Here is a 20,507-nt window from a genome sequence, read left to right as displayed (position 1 = left end):
CCCCTAAATAACTGATACTTGGAATCCAGATGCCAATCATCAAACATGGTTAGAATGAGCCCCTTTTATAGCTCCTTTCCCAGCCGCCTACAGACAAGATCTGGCCAGAACAAGAAAATTGGAATCTCCCAAAATTCAATGGTCCATAATTGATAGGAATTCTACATGATTCTTTTGCTCCCCAAGGATGTATACTTCTGCAGATGATAATTGGTCATTATAGCTACCGACATCTGGAGATATGCTCCATTATCTGGGAAGGACCCCCTTTTTGACAGAGTGACATTGCATCAGGAAGAAACCATCTTAGTCTGTTTTGTGTAGCTTAATAATACCAGAGGCTGGATAATTTGTAAAGAAAAGAAGTTTATTTAACTCCCAGTTCTGGAATATGGCAGCTACATCTGCTTGGCTCTGGTGAGGACTTCTCTGAAGACAGTATAACATAGTGTGGTTGTGTGTGAAAAAGAGAAAGAGAAGGAGGGAGAGGACACATGGTGAGACAGCATATGAGAAAGATCTAGGACAGGCGCCAGTTTCTCTATAACAACCCCTTCTCATAAACCTCCTTCGATGGAGAAAGAATACATTCCTAAAAGAAAAACACATCCATTTTGAGAGCTGAATCACCTCCCACAAGACCATCCTCTTAATGATTCCAGCACTCTCAACATCACCACATTAGGGACCACACTTTCAGCACATGAATCACTGGGGGACACGCTCAAACCATATCTGAATCATAGCAACAACCAACAGGAAAGACATGTTAGTTACCCAGTGCTGTGTAACAAATGACTAAAAATGCAGCCTCATGGTTTCCTCTGGGTCTGGAATTTACGCACAGTTTAGCTGGGTCCTCTGATTCAGGAATTCTCCTAAGTCTAACATCAAGTAGGTGGCAGAGTTGAGGTCTCACCTGAGGCACAGATGGGGAAGGATTCATTTCCACAAGGGACTTTTGGCGGGATTCAGCCCCACTTGCTTCATTCAAGTGTGCAAGCCAAGAAGGCAAGAGTGAACGCCTGCAGGCAAGAGAAAAAGCACAATCTTACATAAGCAGAGAAGTGACACCATCACCATCATTGCATTCTGTTAGATCTCCTCCATGCTCAAGTGAAAGGGCCTGCACCAAGTGTGGACACCTGCAGATGGGGATCATTAGGAGTCACCATAAAAGCTGTCTACCACAGAGAGGAGGCTGAAAAAGAGCACCCACAAAGCCTTCAGCAAAATCAGTCTTGTCAAGCAACATGGGGACAAGTGTCATAGCCCAAGACTGGCTTTCATCCTAAGGGTATGTGTGCTAGAAATGAGAACCAGAGCAGTGGCATCTCAGGGTAAGATGATATCACATTGCACACACTAACAGACAGCAAGACTCAGCCAGCAGCAAGGTGTGGTCTGTGATAATTTCTGGCCCTGTGCTTTCCCAAAATAAGGAAGAGCACTTGGTCACCATTTGGAGAGAAAAGAGAAGCCTATCATATAAAAACTCAAAAAGGGATAATGTAGCTCTTACCATCCTCTTGCCAGGAATCAGTCCCACCTGCACCTATAAGAGTGTTGAAATATGAAGCTCTCCTGTGGGGTAGAGGTGCAGAACTCTAGCCATAACTGATCTTTTCCCCAGAATCCAGCGTGCCCTTTGGAGACATTCTCATTCTTTGCTTGTTCTAAGTTTCCTTCCTCAAACAGGTTTAGTGATCGCAAAGCTGCAAAACCCTCCATCTTCCTCTTACTGTGCCTCCTGCAGCACGATGCTGTGGTTGAAACTCTGAGGCTTAGGGTCTCACAAATACTGCAGGAAGTTTTAAAGCTTGTGTCCTTCTCTCCTCAAAGTAGAGTAAGCATTGACGCACCAGTCAAGGGAGTGCATGCAGCTCATGGCCACACTGGACCAGAGGAGGGTGTCTTGTGGGAATTCCCATAGCTTCACCATACTCCTCTGCTCAACCCACCATGGGGTTGAGGTCAGTTCAAGTTGCAACCAGTTGCAAGCCTTTCATCTTTGGCAGGAAATTTGGGCCAGCACCAGTTCTTCTTTTGATGAATACCCAAAAGACACAGCAATTTAGGAGATAAAGGTCAGCTTCCTTCTTTGAAAGATCCTTCCCAAAAGGTGAGTTCTTCCCATTTACACTAGTCAGCTTTTCATTCCTGTGACAAAATACCTGAGAATAACAACTTCAGGGAGGAAAGGTTGATTTTGACTCAGTTTCAGGGTTTCAATCCATTTTGGCTGGCTCCATTGCTGTGGGCCTGAGATGAGGCAGAACATCACGGCAAAAAGGTATAGTAGAAGAAGGCTGCTCACTTCATGGCAGCCAGGAAGGAGAGGTGGGGCCTGCCTCATCCAATGAGGCCCCACCTCCTAATGACACCATTTTGCTATGAATTCATGAGTGGATTAATCCATCATGATCCAGTCAGTTCCCAGAAGCCCCAGCCTAAAACTGTGCTACACTGGGTTCCAAGCCCCAACACTTGAGCTTTGAGGGGGGCATATCATATCCAAACCACAACACCTTCCTCCTCCACATTTTCAGTCCAGCTCCTATCCTGTCTTCCTCCATTTGCTGACCTCCACATTCTGACCCTTCAGACCAGCCAAATAAGTGTCATGTCATTGTATCCCAGTGAAATGAGCAGTCACAAGAAAGCTCCCTGTATTAGTTACTTTTCTCTCATTGCTGAGACAAAATACCCAACACCCAAAGTTAAAGGAGGAAGAGTTTATTTGGCTTACAGTTCATAGAGGTTTCACTCTATAATCTGCTGGCTCCAAGGTAGGGTGGCAGAGGGACAATAGTTCATGGAGGAGGAAGGCAGCAAAAGCAGCAAGGGAGGCAACAATTCCTGGTGATGGAAGACCACAAAAGCAACAAGAGACCTTAACAGTCTCTTTCTGCTCCTTTTATCTTATTCAGACTACCAGGATTAGGGCAGTGCCAAACCAATCACTCAATCACTCACGTGTAATGGTTTAGTATTCACACACCCTTAATCCTAGCATCACACACTCTAGATTCACCCACCTATGACCACATGAAGCTTTGGGGGGGCATCTAGACCCAAACCATAACACCTCCAAAGAAGATTAATCCAAACATGGATGATTTAGCCAAAGTCAACATGTCTGAAAAAAATCATACTACCCACCATTGACTGGAACACATACTTTATTCAAGTTATGATCCAGGTCCTTTATGGAAACTGTCTCATTAATCCTCACAACCACCTATGGGAGGTTAATTGTGATGTATGTGTTGTATCAATCAAGAAACAGCCTTGATAAGATAAAGTAGCTTGGCCAAGGCCCACAGCAAACAGAAAGACTATGGGACCAGTCCTTGGGCTAGTGCTCATTTTCAACCTTTGTCTCCTGCAGACCTCCTAAAACAAAAACAAAGTTCTAGATCATCTGCTTAGAGATTTGTAAGTCATCTGGGAATAATTCTTGTCATGTCCCATCTACAATCTGTCACAAGTCCAGATTCCCACTAGACTGTAAGTTTTATTTGAATAACTCATAGTTAGTGGTGAAAGTAATCTAATTGATTGGCAGATGGAGTGGATAGTCAGGAGGAGGATTAAGAGAAAGTGGACCAAAGGGTCCTAGCCCAAGGAATCTCTAAGACTTACCTCCAAACTACTACATACAGCAGATGCCTTTTCCTGAACTATTTACCTTTCCTTGCCTCTCTGAACAAAGCACAATCCTCTCACTCAGAAAATAATCCTCTCCTGCTCTGGCAATTGAAGAGACCCAGAGGAACCTGCAATGCCCCTGTCCATGAACAACAATACCTCCTCTGAGGAACTCTGGGTAATCTTAGACATCACAGGTGAGCCAGTTTGACTGCTTTTTGATAGAGGGGCCACTCATTCTGTTTTGATTTCCTTCCCTGGAAAAGTCTCCTCTAGGTCTATACCCATAATTGGGTTTGAGGGGCCCCCTAGTCAGAGATTCTTTACTCCTCCTTTGATGTATCATTTTGAAGGCCAAATGTTTAACCATGAGTTTCTAATTGTCCCACAGTATCTTACTCCCTTGCTAGGAAGAGATTTACTAGCAAAACCGAGGAAAATTCTCATCCTAGCTAAGGCCAAAACAAATTTTACTTGTTAGAACTACATCAGATCTCCTGACCAAATTAGCCAACAGGTGGATCCTGCTGCATGGTATAATGGAATACCTGGTACGGAAAATTCTGCTATGCCAGTAGTTATAAGTCTAAAAGACCCCAGCCAGTTTCCTAACCAAAAGCAATATCCCATCAAGGAAATGGAACATAAAGGCCTCCAGCCTGTCATAGACAAGTTTCTCAAATGTGGCCTTCTGAAGCCTTGTGAGTCCCCTTACAATACTCCCATTCTCCCTGTAGTAAAGACCTCAGGAGAATATCAGATGGTACAAGACCTCTGCCTCATTAATGAGAGTGTCTCCAATCCATCCTCTAATGGCAGATCCACACACAATTCTTTCCCAAATTCCATGGGATATTAATTGGCTCTTAAAGTCTTTTTAGATTTAAAAGACACATTTTTCTCCATGCCCCTACATCCAGACTTCCACTTTCTGTTTGCCTTTGAATAGGAAAATCCCATTTCAAGAGAGAAGCAGAAATATGCTTGAATAGTTCTCCCACAGGGTTTAAAGACAGGCCTCACCTTTTTGATTGGGGACCTAGAAAAAGACTTGAGAAACTTAAAACTTAAACTGGGAGCCATCCTACAGTATGTAGATGATACTCTAGTTTGTAGGTCAACTCAGAAATGATCTAACTATAACACTGTACAGACTCTCAAATTTCTAGCTAAGAAGATATATAAAGTCTCCAAAGAAAAGGCTCAGATATCCCTCCAAAAAGTTCACTATCTGCAATATAGTCTTACACCTGGGAGCAACAGTTGTCTAGGAACCAGATTCAGGCTATCTGTGATCTTAGGGCTCTTGCCACCAAATAATGGCTTCATTCCTTCCTGGGGATGGCTGGCTTTTGTAGGATCTGGCTACCTAAGTTTAGACTAATGGCAAAGCCTTTATATGAGGCTATCAAAGGCCCTGAGCCTGAGCACGTAGAATGGACAAAATTGACTGACAATGCCTTTAGGGAAATAAAACATGCCCTTACTCAGGCTCCAGCACTGAGAATATCTGACTTAAGCAAAGCTTTCTTTCTCTATTTATCAGAAAAGAGAGGAATTGCTTTGGAAGTCTTGATGGAAAGGCTAGGACATGAACCCCGCCAAGTGGCATGCTTTTCAAAAAGGTTAGATGGAGTGGCTGCTGGATGGGCACTCTGCAGTAGCAGCTACATCTGCAGTAACAGAGGAAGCTGCAAAGTTAACTTTGGACAGAGACTAGAAGCCCTGACTCCCCATTAGGTCAGACTATTCTGGAGACAAAAGTTTACTTGTAGTTAAGAGGGGAACAGCTTACCAAGTATCAAATCATGCTCTTAGACATCCCTGAGGTTATTCTAAAACCTGCACTAGGGCCAGGGGTTTAACTCAGGGTTTCCACCACCTGCCTCACAAGTGCAAGGTCCTGAGTTCCAACTCCGGCACAAAAAAAAACCCCCACAAAAACCCTGCACTACTATTAACCCTGCTTCTTTGATGGGTACAGGCCCAGAACTTAGCCACTCTTGTGAACCAGTGATCTCCCAGACCTATACAAGCAGGAAGGACATCAGTGAGCTGCCCCTCCAAAACAGTGAGGAGGTGTGGTTCATTGATGGAAGTAGCCTTGTCAACCACCTATAAAGTACATGCAGGAAATTCTACAACTCTTAGAGGCAGCCCATCTTCCCAAGCAGGTCATGGTCATGCACTGTAAAGGGCACCAAAGAGACATGTCTGAAGTCTCCTTGGGAAATCAAAAGGCTGATAGAGGAGCAAGAAAGACAGCCCTATAGGCCCTCAAGGGCTTAGTCTTATTCCCAGTTCCTGAGGAACCATTCTGGTCCTTCCTCAAAGGACATAGTGACAAGCTATAAAAATCCTACATGGGAAGTGGGGCTCAATCTTCAGGAAAAGTAGACAGAGCCAACCCAGACCCTAAAGCAACCTCTGGCAAAAACTTTGCCAAGAGATATCTGAGTCCTGGCTCTGATTGCTGCCAATAGTGCTTATGAGGGTTCATGACATGCCTCAAAGTGGGCTAAGCTTGAGCCCATTTGAGATGTTATATGGGAGGCCATTTCTATTCTCTGATATGATAGTAGACTCAGAGACCACAAGGCTCTTACAATAATTCACTAATCTGGGCCAAGTACAACAGGCTATCCAAATGTATGGGAACAGAGTCCTGACAGCTCCTGCCCAGGAGGACCACCTACTGTCTGTCATGGAGACCAAGTGCTTGTAAAAACTTGGAGAGAGGGAACACCCACTGACCAATAAAAGCCAAAATGGAAGGACCCCTTCTCAGTGATCTTTGCCATACTCACTGCAGTAAAAGTGGCAAGGAAAGATACTAGGATTCATCTTTCCAGAATAAAGTCAGTCCTATCTGAACTATCTGAAGAACAAGATCATTCAAAAGGAGAAAGGTACTCCTGTGAGCCTCTGGAAGATTCTTTATTTCTCTTCAAAAAGCAAGACTCCAGTGTGGCTACAGGAAGGGTAGAAACCTGACCTGCTTCTTGTATTTGGACTAATAATGAAGCTCAATGGTCACTAACTCTTTTCTTGTTGTTTTCTGACAAGTTTTTCTTTCTTTAACCCAGCCAGTGAGCCACAGCACCTCAAGGTAGTTGGAGAGCACATAATCTCCCATAAATAGGGTCCATAGTCCCCTCCAGCTCGAAGAAGCTATGGAAGACCAGAGACCTCCATCCCCTCAGCACCCCCTAAAGAATTACAGGGATTTGCATCTCTCAAGGAGAAATTATATAGGAGATTAGGGGGTGCCAAACCTGGCTGAGGGGAGTAGGTGTGACCTGTTAATTACAAGATCCTGGAACACATGCTCAGAACAATTCCCAAAGCCCTGCATGTGGACTTCTCATGAAAACTTGAGCAGACGGTTAACAGGATGTCTAGACTTGATGTTAGCCTGAGGTATAGGATCCCAGTCCACCTCTCAGGACCCATACATAGAAGTTCTCATGGGCTTCCTCAAGATTTGGACAGCATAAAAGGATACAGATGCCAAGAAGAGCTTGCTATTGTGGTCTTCCTCATGATAGCTCACCCTATATCCTCTAGGGTGTACTTTTTGTTTGTTTGTTTGGGTATTTTTTGGTACTAGGGATCTAACTCAGGTCCTTGTGTTTGTGCAGCAGGCAGCGAAACCACTGAGCTAAATCCCTGGCTCTAGGGTGTACTTTTATCTTGCTTTTTCCTCTTTTACTGAGCCCAAGCTCACTCTGCAGAGCCAGATTCTCTCTCACTCTTCACTTTTACTTTTTCAAATAAACTTTGCTACTGCTTTTTTTTTAAATCTTTTTTGGGGGGGTACTGGGGATCGAACTTGGGACCTTGTACTTGCAAGGCAGGCAGCAGAACCACTGAGCTAAATCCCTGGTCCTGCTTTTTTTAAAAAAAAAAAAAAAGAAAGAAAGAAAAGAATCCTCTCACTGATAGGAACAATATTTTAATTTACTAAAGTTGCCCCTGAGTGATCTGGACACATTGAAGATACTGAGAAAAAACAAAAGCAAAAAGCTCCCAACCCTCATGCCTAAGTGACTAAAAACAAAGTACAGTGGTACCTTGGCTCACAAACTTAATTCTGTCCATGATTCTGGTATTGAGGTACCACTATATAAAGGAAGTTCTATGGCTGAGGAAGGTACAAAATCATTAAAAGTGGAAAGAATCATATCTCCAAGGGTATACACACCAAATCCTGAAGAACAGAAGTGACAATGGAAGTATAGATCCTGTCATTTCATCAAACAAAGGGTGCCACATGTAGTACCATAAGTGCTCACATGCCCTATCCACAGCCTCCCCCATTACCTGGCTTATTCTTCACAGCATGTCTTTTGAGACCAGAGTATGGAGATCCCTGTCGCACAGATTTTAGGCATGATAAGATGAGGACTCTGAGACTCTAGTGGCTTTGCCAAAGTCTCATGGCTCATTGAGGCTCTGGGGTAGGGAGCTAGGTAAGAGAAGAAGAAGGTGTAAAGAGAAAGGGAGCCTTTTGACAAATGGTGCTGGAATGACGGGATATTCACATGCAACAAATGAAGTTGGACCCCTACCTCACACTGTGTACAAAAATTAACTCAAGCTAGGCATGATGGCACACACTGATCATCCCAGCACTCTAGGAGGCTAAGACACAAGAATTACAAGTTCAAGACCAGCCTGGGCAATTTAGCAAGACCTCATATCAAAAATTTAAAAATAGCACCAGGTGTAGTGGTACACACCTGTGATCCCAGAACTCATGAAGCTGAGGCAGGAGAACTGCTGTGAGTTCAAGGCCAGCCTGGGCTACATAGTGAGTTCAACACCAGCCTGAAGTGCATAGCAAGATCCTGTCTCAAATAGGGGGGCAGGGCTCGGAATATAGCTCAGTGTAAAGCCCTGGGTTCAGTTCCCAGGACCACACACACACACACACACACACACACATATCAAAATACAAACACAATTCAAACTAAAACTCATTTTTAAAAAAACATAGAATTCTTTAAAAAAGTATAAATCTGTGAGTTTGAGTTAGGTAAGATTTTCTTAGCTGTGACTCTAAAAGCACAAGCAACAAAAGGAAAAATAGATAAATTGAACAATATTAAAATTAAAAACTTTTGGGCTTCAAAAAATAACATCAAGAAAGTGAAAAGAGCCAGGCATAGTGGTATGTACCTATAATCTCAGCACTAGAGACTGAGGCAAGAGGACTGCTGCGAGGCCAGCCTGGGCTACATAGTGAGTTCAAGGCCAGCCTGAACTACATAACAAGACTTTGCCCCCCTCCCCTAAAAGTGAAAACAATAATCCCAAAACTCTGGATGGAGGAGGCAGGCGGATCATGAGTTTGAGCCCAACCTGGATAACTTAGCAATTTAGCAAGACCCTGTCTCAAATTTTTTAAAAGTGGGCGGAGAGGGCCAGGGATTTAGCTCAGTGGTTTTGTTGCCTGCTGTGCAAGTGTGAGGACCAGAGTTCGATCCCCACTACCAAAAACAAAACAAAACCAAAAGTGGGCAGAGGATTGTTAGGGATGTAGCTCGGTATGAAAGCCCTGGATTCAATTCCCAGCACCACAAAAAAATAAAAAATAAAAACACAACCCATGGAATGGGAATAGTTTTGTAAATCACATCAGATAAAATAATTGAGTATAAAGAATCTTTATAATTAAAAAATAAAAAGACAAATGATCCAATTTTAAAAGGATAGCACTTTACACCCACCAGGAAGTATAGAATTTTAAAATTAATTTTATGGGAACATTTTAGGTATACAATACAGTTACATTCATCACTAGAAATTTGCACTTTCACATAATCTCTTTTGGTTCTTACTTTTCCCCCCTTCTCCTGCCCTCCCTTCAACACCTCCATCCCTCCCTATTTACAAAGACTTTGTTTCCATTTTTCCATTTTCTCATATTAATTCCATTCCCTTCTTTTCCTTCCCCTACCCTGGCCATTTCCCCTTCCCCTTTGTCCCTTTTCTTCCTATTTGACATTATCTATTATACCTTTTAGTCCTTATTGACACTTTCAGTTTCTCACACTAGAGAAACTATTCAGTATTTACTTGTGTGTCCTATTTATTTCCCTTAAGAGTATCGCCTCAATGTGAATCCATTTAGCAATAAATGTCTCTAATTTCTCATTTTTTATGGCTGAGTAGTACTCCATTTTATTTTTTAAAACCCACATTTTCTTTATCCAGTCTCCAGTTGATGGCATTTGGGCTGCTTCCAAGTTTTGGCTATTACAAATTGTGCTGCTATGAACATGGGTGCACATATATCACTGTGGTATGATTCTTTTAATTCTTTGGGGAAGATACCCAGCAGGGGAATAGCTGGGTCAAATGGTACTTCCAGTCCTAGTTCTTTGAGGTATCTCCATACTGATTTCCACACTGTTTGCACCAGTCTACACTCCCACCAGCAGTGCAGCAGTGTTCCTCTTTCTCCATAGCTCTGCCAGCATTTGTTACTGATTGATTGCATGATAGCAGGCATTCTTTCTGGGGTGAGATGGAATCTCAGCATTGTTTTCATTTGCATCTCTCATATGACCAGTGATGTTGAACATTTTTTCATATGTTTATTTGCTATCTCTACTTCTTTGTCTGAGAAGTGTCTGTTCATTTCAGATGCCCATTTTTGAATTGGGTCTTTGAATTTGGGGAGTCCGATTTTTTAAAGTTCTTTATATATTCTAGATAGTAGTCCTTTTTCTGAGGTACAGGTGCTAAAATTTTTTCCCATATTGTAGGTTGTCTCTTAGCTCTGTTGGTGATTTCTCTCGCAGTGCAGAAGCTTTTTAATAAGATGAGATCCCAGTTGCTGATTCTGTGCTAGTTCCTGTGCTACTGAGGTTTTGTTCATAATGTCTTTTCCTATGTCAGTGTTTTCAAGAGTTCTACCTAACTTATCTTCCAGAAAGTTTAGTGTTTCTTTTTTAATATTAAGATCTTTAATCCACTTCGATCTTAGTTTAGTGCATGGCAATAGATATGGGTCTAGTTTTAATCTTTGCCAGGTTGAAATCCAGTTTTTCCAACACCATTTATTAAATAGGATATCTTTCCTCCAGTGAGGGTGGTTGGCACCTTTGCCGAAGATGAGGTGGCTGAGTGTCTCTGAAGTTGTTTCTGCATCTTCTAATCTGTTCCACTGGTCCTCGGGTCTCTTTCTTTGCCAGTACCATGCTGTTTTTATCACAGTAGCTTTGTAGTATAGTTTCATATTGGGGATTGTGATAGTCCCAGCCATGTCTCTGTTGCCTAGAATTGCTTTTGCTATTCTAGGTCTCTTCTTGTTCCAAATGAATTTTTGGATTGTTTTCTCAAGGTCCATGAAGTATGTTGCTGGGATTTCAATTGGGATTGCATTGAATTTATATAGCAGTTTTGGAAGTATGGCCACTTTCACAATGTTGATTCCTCCTACCCAGGAACAAGGGATGTCTTTCCATTTTCTGATATCGTCTTCAATCTCTCTTTTCAGAGTGCTATAATTTTCAGAAAAGAGGTCTTTAATTTCTTTTGTTGGGTTGATTCCTAGGTATTTCAGTTTTTTGGATGCTATTGTGAAAGGAATTGTTTGCCCTATTTCTCTCTCAGTGAGTCTGTTGTTTGTGTAAAGGAAAGCTATTGATTTTTGTGTGTTGACCTTGTATCCAGCTACTGTACTGAATTTGGTTATTAAGTCTAGAAGACTTTGGGTGTAGCTCTTGGGGTCTTCTATATAGAGTATCATGTCATCTGCAAATAATGACAATTTGACTTTTTCATTTCCTATCTTTATTCCTTTTATTTCTTTCTCTTGTCTAATTGCCGTGGCTGTTTCCAAGACTATACTGAACAGAAGTGGTGATAATGCACATCCTTGTCTTGTTCCTGATTTGAGTGTGAAGGATTTCAGTTTTTGACCATTTAGTATGATATTGGCTGTTGGTTTTTCATAGATGGCTTTTATCAGATTGAGGTAGAGACCGTGTATTCCAATTTTTTGTAGGGCTTTTATCATAAATGTGCGTTGGATTTTGTCAAATGCTTTTTCTGCACCTATTGAGTTGATCATATGGTTTTTTTCCTTGGTTCTATTGATAGAGTGTATTACATTTATTGATTTGTGTATGGTGAACAATCCCTGCATCCCTGGGATGAATCCCACTTGGTCAGGTGTATGCTCTTCTTGATGATCTTCTGCATTCTATTTCCCAGTATCTTAGTAATGATTTTTGCATCTGTGTTCATTGGTGAGATTGGCCTATGGTTCTCTTTTTCGGTTGGGTCTTTCTCTGCTTTGGGGATCAAGGTGATGCTGGCTTCCAGGAATGAATTTGGGAGTATTGCTTCCCTTTCAATTTCATTGAAGAGTTTAAACAGTAGTGGCAGTAGTTCCTCTCTAAATGCCATGTAGAATTCAGCGGTACAGCCATTAGGACCCAGGATTTTCTTAGTTGTTAAGTTTGTTTTGTTTTGTCTTCATACCAGGGATGGAACTAGAGTCTTTGCACTGGCACGGCAGGCAGCGAAATCACTGAGCTAAATTCCCGGCCTCTAGTTGGTAAGTTTTTAATTATGTTTTCAATTTCATTGATTGATATTGGGTTGTTTAGAATTTTAGGTCTTCTTCGTTCAACTTTGGTAATTCATACATATCTAGGTATCTGTTCACTTCTTCTGTGTTTTCCATAAGATACCTTCGTGACAAAGAGCACCTTAGGAACTTCATGAATACCAAACCAGCACTCCAAAAAATTTTAGACAATATCCTAGGAAAAGACAACAAGGATCACAACCCCAGGAAGCCCAGCACAGTGAATCCATCAGGCTCAACAAGAAACTAAAGGCAAAGAGGGAGAATTCAACATAAAGAAAAAGTCATAACAATGATAAGTCAATACATATCAGTTATAACCATCAATGTTAGTCTCAATTCACCAATCAAAAGAAATAGACTGGCAGAATGGGTCAAGAAGCAAGATCCAACAATATGCTGCATACAACAAATACACTTCATTCAAAAAGAAACTCATAAACTAAAAGTTAAAGGGTGGAAAACAATATTCCATGCAACAGGAACCCCAAAAAAAGCAGGAGTACCTATCCTCTTTGCAGATCAAGTGAATTTCAAACCAACACTGATTAAGAGAGACAAAGGACACTATATCCTTGTAAAAGGAACAATCCAAGAGGAAGAGATGACAATCATAAATATCTATGCACCAAACACTAGTGCACCCAACTATATAAAACAAATACTAAAGGACATGAAAAATCATACATGCACTAATACAATAGTAATGGGGGACCTCAATACCCCATTGTCACAAATAGATCAACTACATAAAAAATAAGCATTGATATACTAGAACTCAATCAAACTCTTGAACAAATGAACTTAACAGATGTTTACAGAGCGTTCCACCCCACAAAATCAGCATACACATTCATTTCAGCTGCACATGGGTCATTCTCCACATACTTGCTCATAGAACATATTTAAGTAAGTGCAAAGGAATTGAAGTTATCCTCTGTATATTATCAGACCATAGTGTGATGAAATTGGAGATCAATAGCAAAAGAAATGGCAAGAATTTCAGAAACACATGGAAACTGAACAACACACTTCTGAATAACCAATGGGTCACAGAGGAAATTAAACAAGAAATCAGACAGTTCCTACAATTAAATGACAATGCCAATACAACATATCGGAATCTATGTGACACAATGAAAAGTCTTGAGAGGGAAATTCATAGCAGTGAATACTCATATGAGGAAAACAGAGCAAGCTCAATTATACAACCTGATGCTGAACCTCAAGCTTCTAGAAAAAGAAGAGCACAGGCCGGGGATTTAGCTCAGTGGTTCCAGCACCTACCTTGCAAGCGCAAGGTCCTGAGTTCGATCCCCGGTACCATAAAAAAGGAAAAGAAAAAGAAAAAGAAGAGCAGGACAAACCCAACGCTCATACAAGGGAGGAAATTATAAAGATCAGAGCCGAAATCAATGCAATGGAGACTAAGAGAACAATACAAAAAAATCAATGAAGCCAAGAGTTGGTTCTTCAAAAGAATAAACAAAATTGACAAACCCTAAGCCAACTTTATCAAAAAAAAAAGGAAAGAAAAGGCCCCAATCCATGCAATTAGGAATGAAAAGGGTGAAATTACAATGGACCCAGCAGAAATCCAGACGATCATCAATACCTACTTTGAGAATCTATACTCCAACAAGATGGAAAACACAGAAGAAATGGACAGATTTCTAGAATTTTTAAGAAAGATAAATAATAAAAAGTGTTGGTGAAGATGTAAAAAAATCAGAACCAATATACACTGCTGGCAGCAATATAAAACAGAGTAGTCTCTACAAAACAAAATTTTTAGTTTTTGCAATTTTTCAGACTTACTATGTGAGTCAGAAATTCCACTTCTGGACCCAAGAGAAATGCAAACACCTGTCCACCTATCCACACAAATTTGTACATATGTGTTTAAAGCAGCATCATTTATAAAATCCAAAAAAGTAGAATTAACTCAAATATCCATTCATTTGTCCACTCCAAATGAATGAATAAATAAGCTGGCATACTATTCAATGGAATATTATTCAACAATATAAAGAAGTGAAGTACTAATAAGTGCCACCATATGGATGAGTCTTGAAAACATTATGCTAAGTGAAAGCAGCCAGTCTAAAGGGACCATATATTGTATGATTCCATTTATATAAAATGTTCAGCATAGACCAGTCTTTAGAAATAAAAAGTAGATGAATAGTAATAGAATGAGTGGACTAGGGGTGATGGCTAAGATATGTTTATTTTTAGGGGTATTGAAAATATTCTAAAATTGATCATGGTGCCAGCATGATGGTGCACATCTGTAATCCTGGCACTCGGGAGGCTGAGGCAAGAAAATAGCCATGAGTTGGAGGCCAGCCTGCATTACACAGTGAGTTCAAGATCAGCCTGAACTACATAGACAGACCCTGTCTCAACCCCTGCCCCCAAAAGAAAGAAGGGAAAGAAAATTGGTTATGGTGATAATCACACACTTCTTTGAATATACTACAAACCACTGAAATGCACACTTTAAATGGGTGGGTTTTATATTGTGAATTCTCAATAAAATTGATGAGAGAGAGAGAGGAGAAAAGCAAAAAGCAAACATCCCTGCCCTGGGCTGACCCAGAACAGGACTCTGAAGGTTTGGGGCAGTCCTTGCAAGGCCAGGCTGCTGGTGTGATATGGAGAGGCAGGCATCTGCCTACCTCCTCTTTGGTCCAGACTCCATTTCCCTTCTGTTTATTTAGTCTCTGCTCAGCTGTGTGGAATTGGGTTAGCCACAGCCCACCAGAGCAACTGCTCTGACCACAGCCCAGAGGCCCCAGGCTCTGCTCTTCCCTGCCTCCTCTCCTCTGAGACACTCCTCTCCTCATCACCTCTCCAGGGATAGTCCCTGCCAGAGTGCACAGATGCTGCCCTTCCTGATGTCACCCCTGCTTGAGGCATTAACTGGGTGAATGGACACCTTGTTTCTAGGGCCTAAACTGAAATGTTGGAGTGGCCCAAAAGTAGGGTGGCCATAGTCCTAGTAGCCTGCAGACAGCCTTGGGTTAAGCCTGTTGTTCTGGGGTGATGTGGAGTCTCCCTGAAAACAACCAACATCCAGGTTGGAAGATTTCACATCCACCTTTCTCAGCAGATGGAGTTCATCCTCTACAAGACCTCAGCAGGAAAGGACATCACTGCCCAAAAGGGTTCAATGGCCTCTCCACTGACCCAGAGCCTCACATCTACCTCTCTCTTCAACTATCTTCAGTGGAGAGGTCCTGGGGCTCCCCCACACACTATGATTCTACTTAACAACAATGGTGACATTCCTTGCTAGCCTCTGCCACTCTGAGCCTTCTCTTCCCAGGCCGAAAAATACCAAGCCCTCAACACTTTGTTCCTCCTGCCTCCATCAGTTCCTAGGCACCTGTTTCTTAACATCACAAACTGTGTCTTTTCTACTTTATATCACTGGTGGTTGCCAGGGATGTAGCTCAGTGGCACCTTGCCTGCGTGGCAAGTGCAAGGTCCTGAGTTTGATTCCCTGTACTGAAAAAAAACAACAACTAGTGGTTGGCAAAGCAGATGTGATCAATAAATAATTCCTTTCAATAAGTAATTTTGGATGAATAAAGGACTGGTAAGATTAAACAAAGCTGTTGACTCATTGTTTGTTTGTTTGTTTGGTACTGGGGATCAAACGTGGGACCTTGTGCTTGCAAGGCAGGCGCTGGAACCACTGAGCTAAATCCCCAGTCCGCTGTTGACTCATTGCATAAAGCCATGGACCACACAGAGCTCAGGACTCTGGGCATGGGCTGCTCTTGAGACCACCCTCTCCAAACAAGTGGGACCCCATTAAAACCAACCCTGGTGGGTCAGGAGGGAGGTTGCAAGGCAGAGGGAAGGGGCATCACCTTCTGCTCCCAGAGCTGTTCCTCTTACTCATAGGTTGCTCTGGACCCTTTAACCAAACCCACTTCCTCTGATCAGAGAGGAAGGAAATACTCTGTGTGACATGCAGAGGTGTACATGAAAGATGGGACTACCTGAGACTTTGTATTGAGGGTTCTTTTTATTTTGTTCTGTTTGACATTATTCCCTACCCATTTGACATACATTTATTGAGCACTTCCTGTTTACCTGGCCTGTGCTAGGCACTGAAGATGCCATCACAAATAAGACAGACAGGTGTTTCTGGTCCTGTAGGGCTGTCTTTAATCATGGTGTCCAAATCTAGCCCCAGACAATATTTAGAACGGAATGAGACAATGATTTCTCGGCATACATTGGAGGCCTGGATATTAATGGCTATCTTTATAGAAAGCCTATAAAGCCCACAGGATGGTATCTGCTTGACAGTAGAACTTTTAGAGGCAGATGGAACCATTTCCAGGTCTCAGTTCTGTTTCTCCTTGGGCAAGTGATTTGATCTCATTTTGAGATGTGGATAACATCATTACCAGGCGGGGTTATCTAGAGGGCTCAGTGAGGCAAAGACTAAAACCCTTCTGTGCACTGTCTGTCCCTGAGGACACTCAGTGAGTGGAGTGGTAGTTTTGCCTGTCCCCAGTCAGCTGATGATCGATCCTGGTGCCAATTGGCATTGTTTTGGGTTCCAAGACAGTGGTTCACTGTGGGAGCTTTATAAAATTACAGATGTCTTTAATATGAGAAAATGAAAAAAAGGAAACAAAGTCTTTGTAAATAGGGAGGGATGGAGGGGTTGAAGGGAGGGTAGGGGAAGGGGGGAAAAATAAGAACCAAGAGAGTATGTAAAGGTGCATATCTCCAATGATGAATGTCATTATATTGTACATCTAAAATGTACCAATAAAAGGATATACAAAAAAATAAATAAATAAATAATAAAATTACAGATTTCCAAACCTCTACCTAAACCCTCTGAACCTTAAATTCCGAGGATGGGACCTGGGAATTTGCATTCTCTACATTTGCATGCTAGTGCTAAACAATACTCTCAAACCTAGCTGAACCCATTTATTTTCCACAAGTCTTGTGAAGGACAACAGAAGTGTAGGAGGGCCACTGACACCACGCACACGTGCGCGCGAGCACAAACACACACACACACACACACACACACACACTCCTTCTAGACACTGGGCCTGGGCATCCAGCTCAGCCTTCTGTTCCCCCAGGCTGCGGTGGGTCCCTTCTGAGTGCTTCGGCTGCTCATAAAGCTCCCGATGAAAGGCAAGATGGACAGGCGAGGTCAAAGTTCACACAAGTTGCTCCGCCTTCTGTTTCATTTACAAGTGGCAGTCACCTCATTAAACCCAGTCTCCCTCCACCCCCACCCTCACTCCACAGCCCACCCTGAACATCCCACACCCAGGCCCCTCCTACCTCCGCTTTGCTGGGTGTCAACACAGAAACTGGCCAGAGTGCTAGGCACCCAGAGGCAGACAGATACACTCCAAGGGATACACCCCAAACTGGCTGAGATCATCTCCCCAAAACTCATCTAACACCTGGTATGGAGAACATATTCCACAAATGTCTGTTAAACTGAGGCGTTTATAAATGCACACAATTGGCATTTTAACAGCCATAGCACAACCTGTACTTGGGAATCAGTACTGATCTCTTCAAGCCAAGTCCTAGAGGGCAAGGAAGACTCAGCAAGGAGCGAGATCCTGGCAATCCCACGGTTCACTGTGTGCCCATGCTGACTCTCAGCTCTCTGACCTTCAGTCTCTTCCTCTATGAGGAGGGTTACCAAGGTAGCTAGATGAAGGACCACATGAAGAAACCCAACTTCCATGAGGCACACTAGATGTTCAGTCATCTCCCCGAGCCCAAGGCAGAGCTTCACACAGAGTCAACTTCAGTTATAATGGCTACATGAAGGTCTGCAGGGCAGTGGACCACACAGAAGGACCTGGAGTCCTGAGGGGCCTTGGAGGTGACTCCAAGACAAGGATGTGAGAGCACAGACCTGACCTGAAGGAGGGTTGTCCGCCACACCAAGCAAGGGGGCAATGTTGGTGCAGGGAGAAGCCCTGAGTGTGTGCAAGGCCTTGAGTGGGGAAGGGCCCATGCCCAGGTGAGGGCTAGGAAGAAGATAAGCCTGGTGCCTTCTGCAGGGGGTGAGTGGGTGAGAGGACTATGCCCTGCCACAGAGGGGACAGCAGGACACACAGACCTTCCAGGCAGTGGGGGGACCCTGGACTCTAGCTAAGGCACAGTGGAAATGGTCAAGGGACCTCAGGACCCCAGGGTACAGAAATGCTTGTCCTCTCCCCCAAATCCCCCATGCTGGGCCGAGGATTTAGCTCAGTGGTTTCACCGCCTGCTGTACAAGTGCAAGGACCCGAGTTTGATCCCCAGTTCAAAAAAAAAAAGAATCTTTGGGCCAGGGATTTAGCTCAGTGGTTTCGCCGCCTGCTTCCCAAGCACAAGGACTGAGTTTGATCCCCAGTACCAAAAAAAAAAAAAAATCCTCCATGCCTCCTAACAGGAAAGCACCATCTCAAGCTCCTGATGCCAACCTGGGAGTGGCAGAGGCCTCAGCATTTCTACACAGGATTGGTAGAGGGAAGTAACCCCAGGGAAGAGAGGTCTGGGCTACCTCAGTTTCTCCTTATGTTTCATGTTTGTTTGATGGGAAGGGATGAATGGTGGAGACAGATCAGGGGTTAAAGGCCCCCAAGCCCTCACAGAGTCCCCTGACGGCCATGCCTGACAAAAGGGCACTATGCCCCCTATCCTGAGGTTTCTGCAAAGTGTGTCCCTTAGGCTGGGACTGGTGTCCCTGACCAAGGCTCATCCCTGCCAGGCCATCCACTTTCCACCTCAGCCTGTCCATCCTGGCCTCCTATACAGGTTTTGGGGGGTCCCATGGGCACCCTATCAGCAATCCTGTAAAGGCTGCCTCACCTAACATGGACTCTTCCTGGTGAAAAGGAGGCTGGAGGTGGTGCTGAAACTGCCACCTAGAGGAGGGAAGGGAATTAACCTGAAGACAGATGGAGATGGCCGCCCAAGGCAAGAGAGGAAAAAGGAGGAGGGGAAAGGTACAGAGAAGCAGCAACAGAAGAGAAAAGACTAAAATGTAAACAGAAAGGAGCAGGCATTTGATAGGGAAAATACAAATAAGGGTGTGATCAAAAAATGAGGTGAATGGGCCAGAGATTTAGCTCAGTGGTTCCGCGCAAGGACCCCAGTTCGACCCCCAGTACCAAAAATAAAAATAAAAAATAAGGTGAAGGTTCAAATTCTTATTACAGTAAAAGACACATTGGCATTAATCCCCCACAAAGTTAACCTCCTTTGCTTGAAATACACCGACTCCACCATTTTGCCTCTTTCTGAAGCAATTCTGGAAGTTCTCTTTCATGAGGGTCTTTAGTTGCGCTGTTGTACCTGCCCCAATGTCCTGAATCCATTCAAAATGTCTACCTTTCACAGTCATTTTTACTTTAGGGGAAAGAAGCAGTCACACGGTTTCAGAGTTGGTGAATAAGGTGGTTGAGGACACTGTACTGTTTTTACGAGCCTGCATTTCTATTGGACGGTACTCAGCAGCAGCATTCACCATATTTTTTGTCACACCTTGTAAAAACACTGACAAAACAAGATTCCAAAACTGCTTCAGAAAGTGGCAAGAATGATTGGATTAGTATGTTTTCAGTGAAGGGGAGCACTCTGAGGGGGATTTGTGGCAATGTGTTTTTTATTGCAATAATTTAATTTATACATTCACTGTATATTTTGATCACACCTCATATGCTGGAATAGCAGAAGGATAAATACTGAGAGGGTGGAGAATGCAAAAAACCACAACAGAGGCAAACAAACAGAGATGATGGATGAGACAGTCACATTTTGGAGCTTGACCCTGCTATGATTCTAGGGTCGGGACAGAGGAGTACTCCTTCCTTTCCCTTTCTTTCAACTGAAACCCTAGAAGGGTCCCCAAGCCTTCCCCACTCTCTCTGAGGCTCCAGCTGCACCTAACACTCTTAGAACAGCAGACTAGGTCACAGGTCTGGGAGGGATTCACACAGAGCCGGCCTTGAGCATGAGGGGAAGTCGTCTGTGGGATGCCTGGAACAAGGAGCCCCTGGGAAGTACAAGGAGAACCCTAAGACCTGCCAGCCAAACGGACCCTACCAGGCTCTTTCCAGGATTGCATGCAGGACACAACTGGGTTGAGTGGGGACCTGGGACCCAAGAAGAGCCAGAGAGAGGATTTCTGGGTGTTTTGGCATTGAGCAGTGGGTCACCTGCTACTTGGAGACTACTCCTTGGGTTACCGGCT

The 20,507-nt window shown here is 43.2% G+C and overlaps 1 protein-coding gene across 4 annotated transcripts in view; it reads right to left on the bottom strand.

The window, feature by feature from the left end:
- Positions 1-346: 346 nt before the first annotated feature.
- The window catches only part of Rpusd4 (RNA pseudouridine synthase D4), a 45,733-nt gene continuing 25,572 nt past the window's right edge, over positions 347-20,507 (bottom strand). For 2 of the 4 annotated variants that reach the window (XR_002388789.2, XR_206005.4), the window contains 2 exons: positions 920-1,025; positions 347-592 (listed from right to left, as the gene is read on the bottom strand). Coding sequence is in view for 2 of the 4 variants with exons in the window: in XM_021242814.2 (XP_021098473.1) it covers positions 987-1,025 (39 nt within the window). In the remaining 2 variants the exon portion in view is untranslated. Of the gene's footprint in view, positions 1,026-20,507 lie in introns of all 4 variants that reach the window. The other 2 variants (XM_021242814.2, XM_004862588.4) reach the window with 1 other exon arrangement.

Source organism: Heterocephalus glaber, unplaced genomic scaffold (genome assembly GCF_053883595.1).
Source record: "Heterocephalus glaber isolate CG9 unplaced genomic scaffold, H.glaber_assembly_v1.0 deba00001446, whole genome shotgun sequence".
Lineage (NCBI taxonomy): Eukaryota > Metazoa > Chordata > Mammalia > Rodentia > Bathyergidae > Heterocephalus > Heterocephalus glaber.
This window is presented reverse-complemented; position numbering and strand designations above follow the sequence as displayed.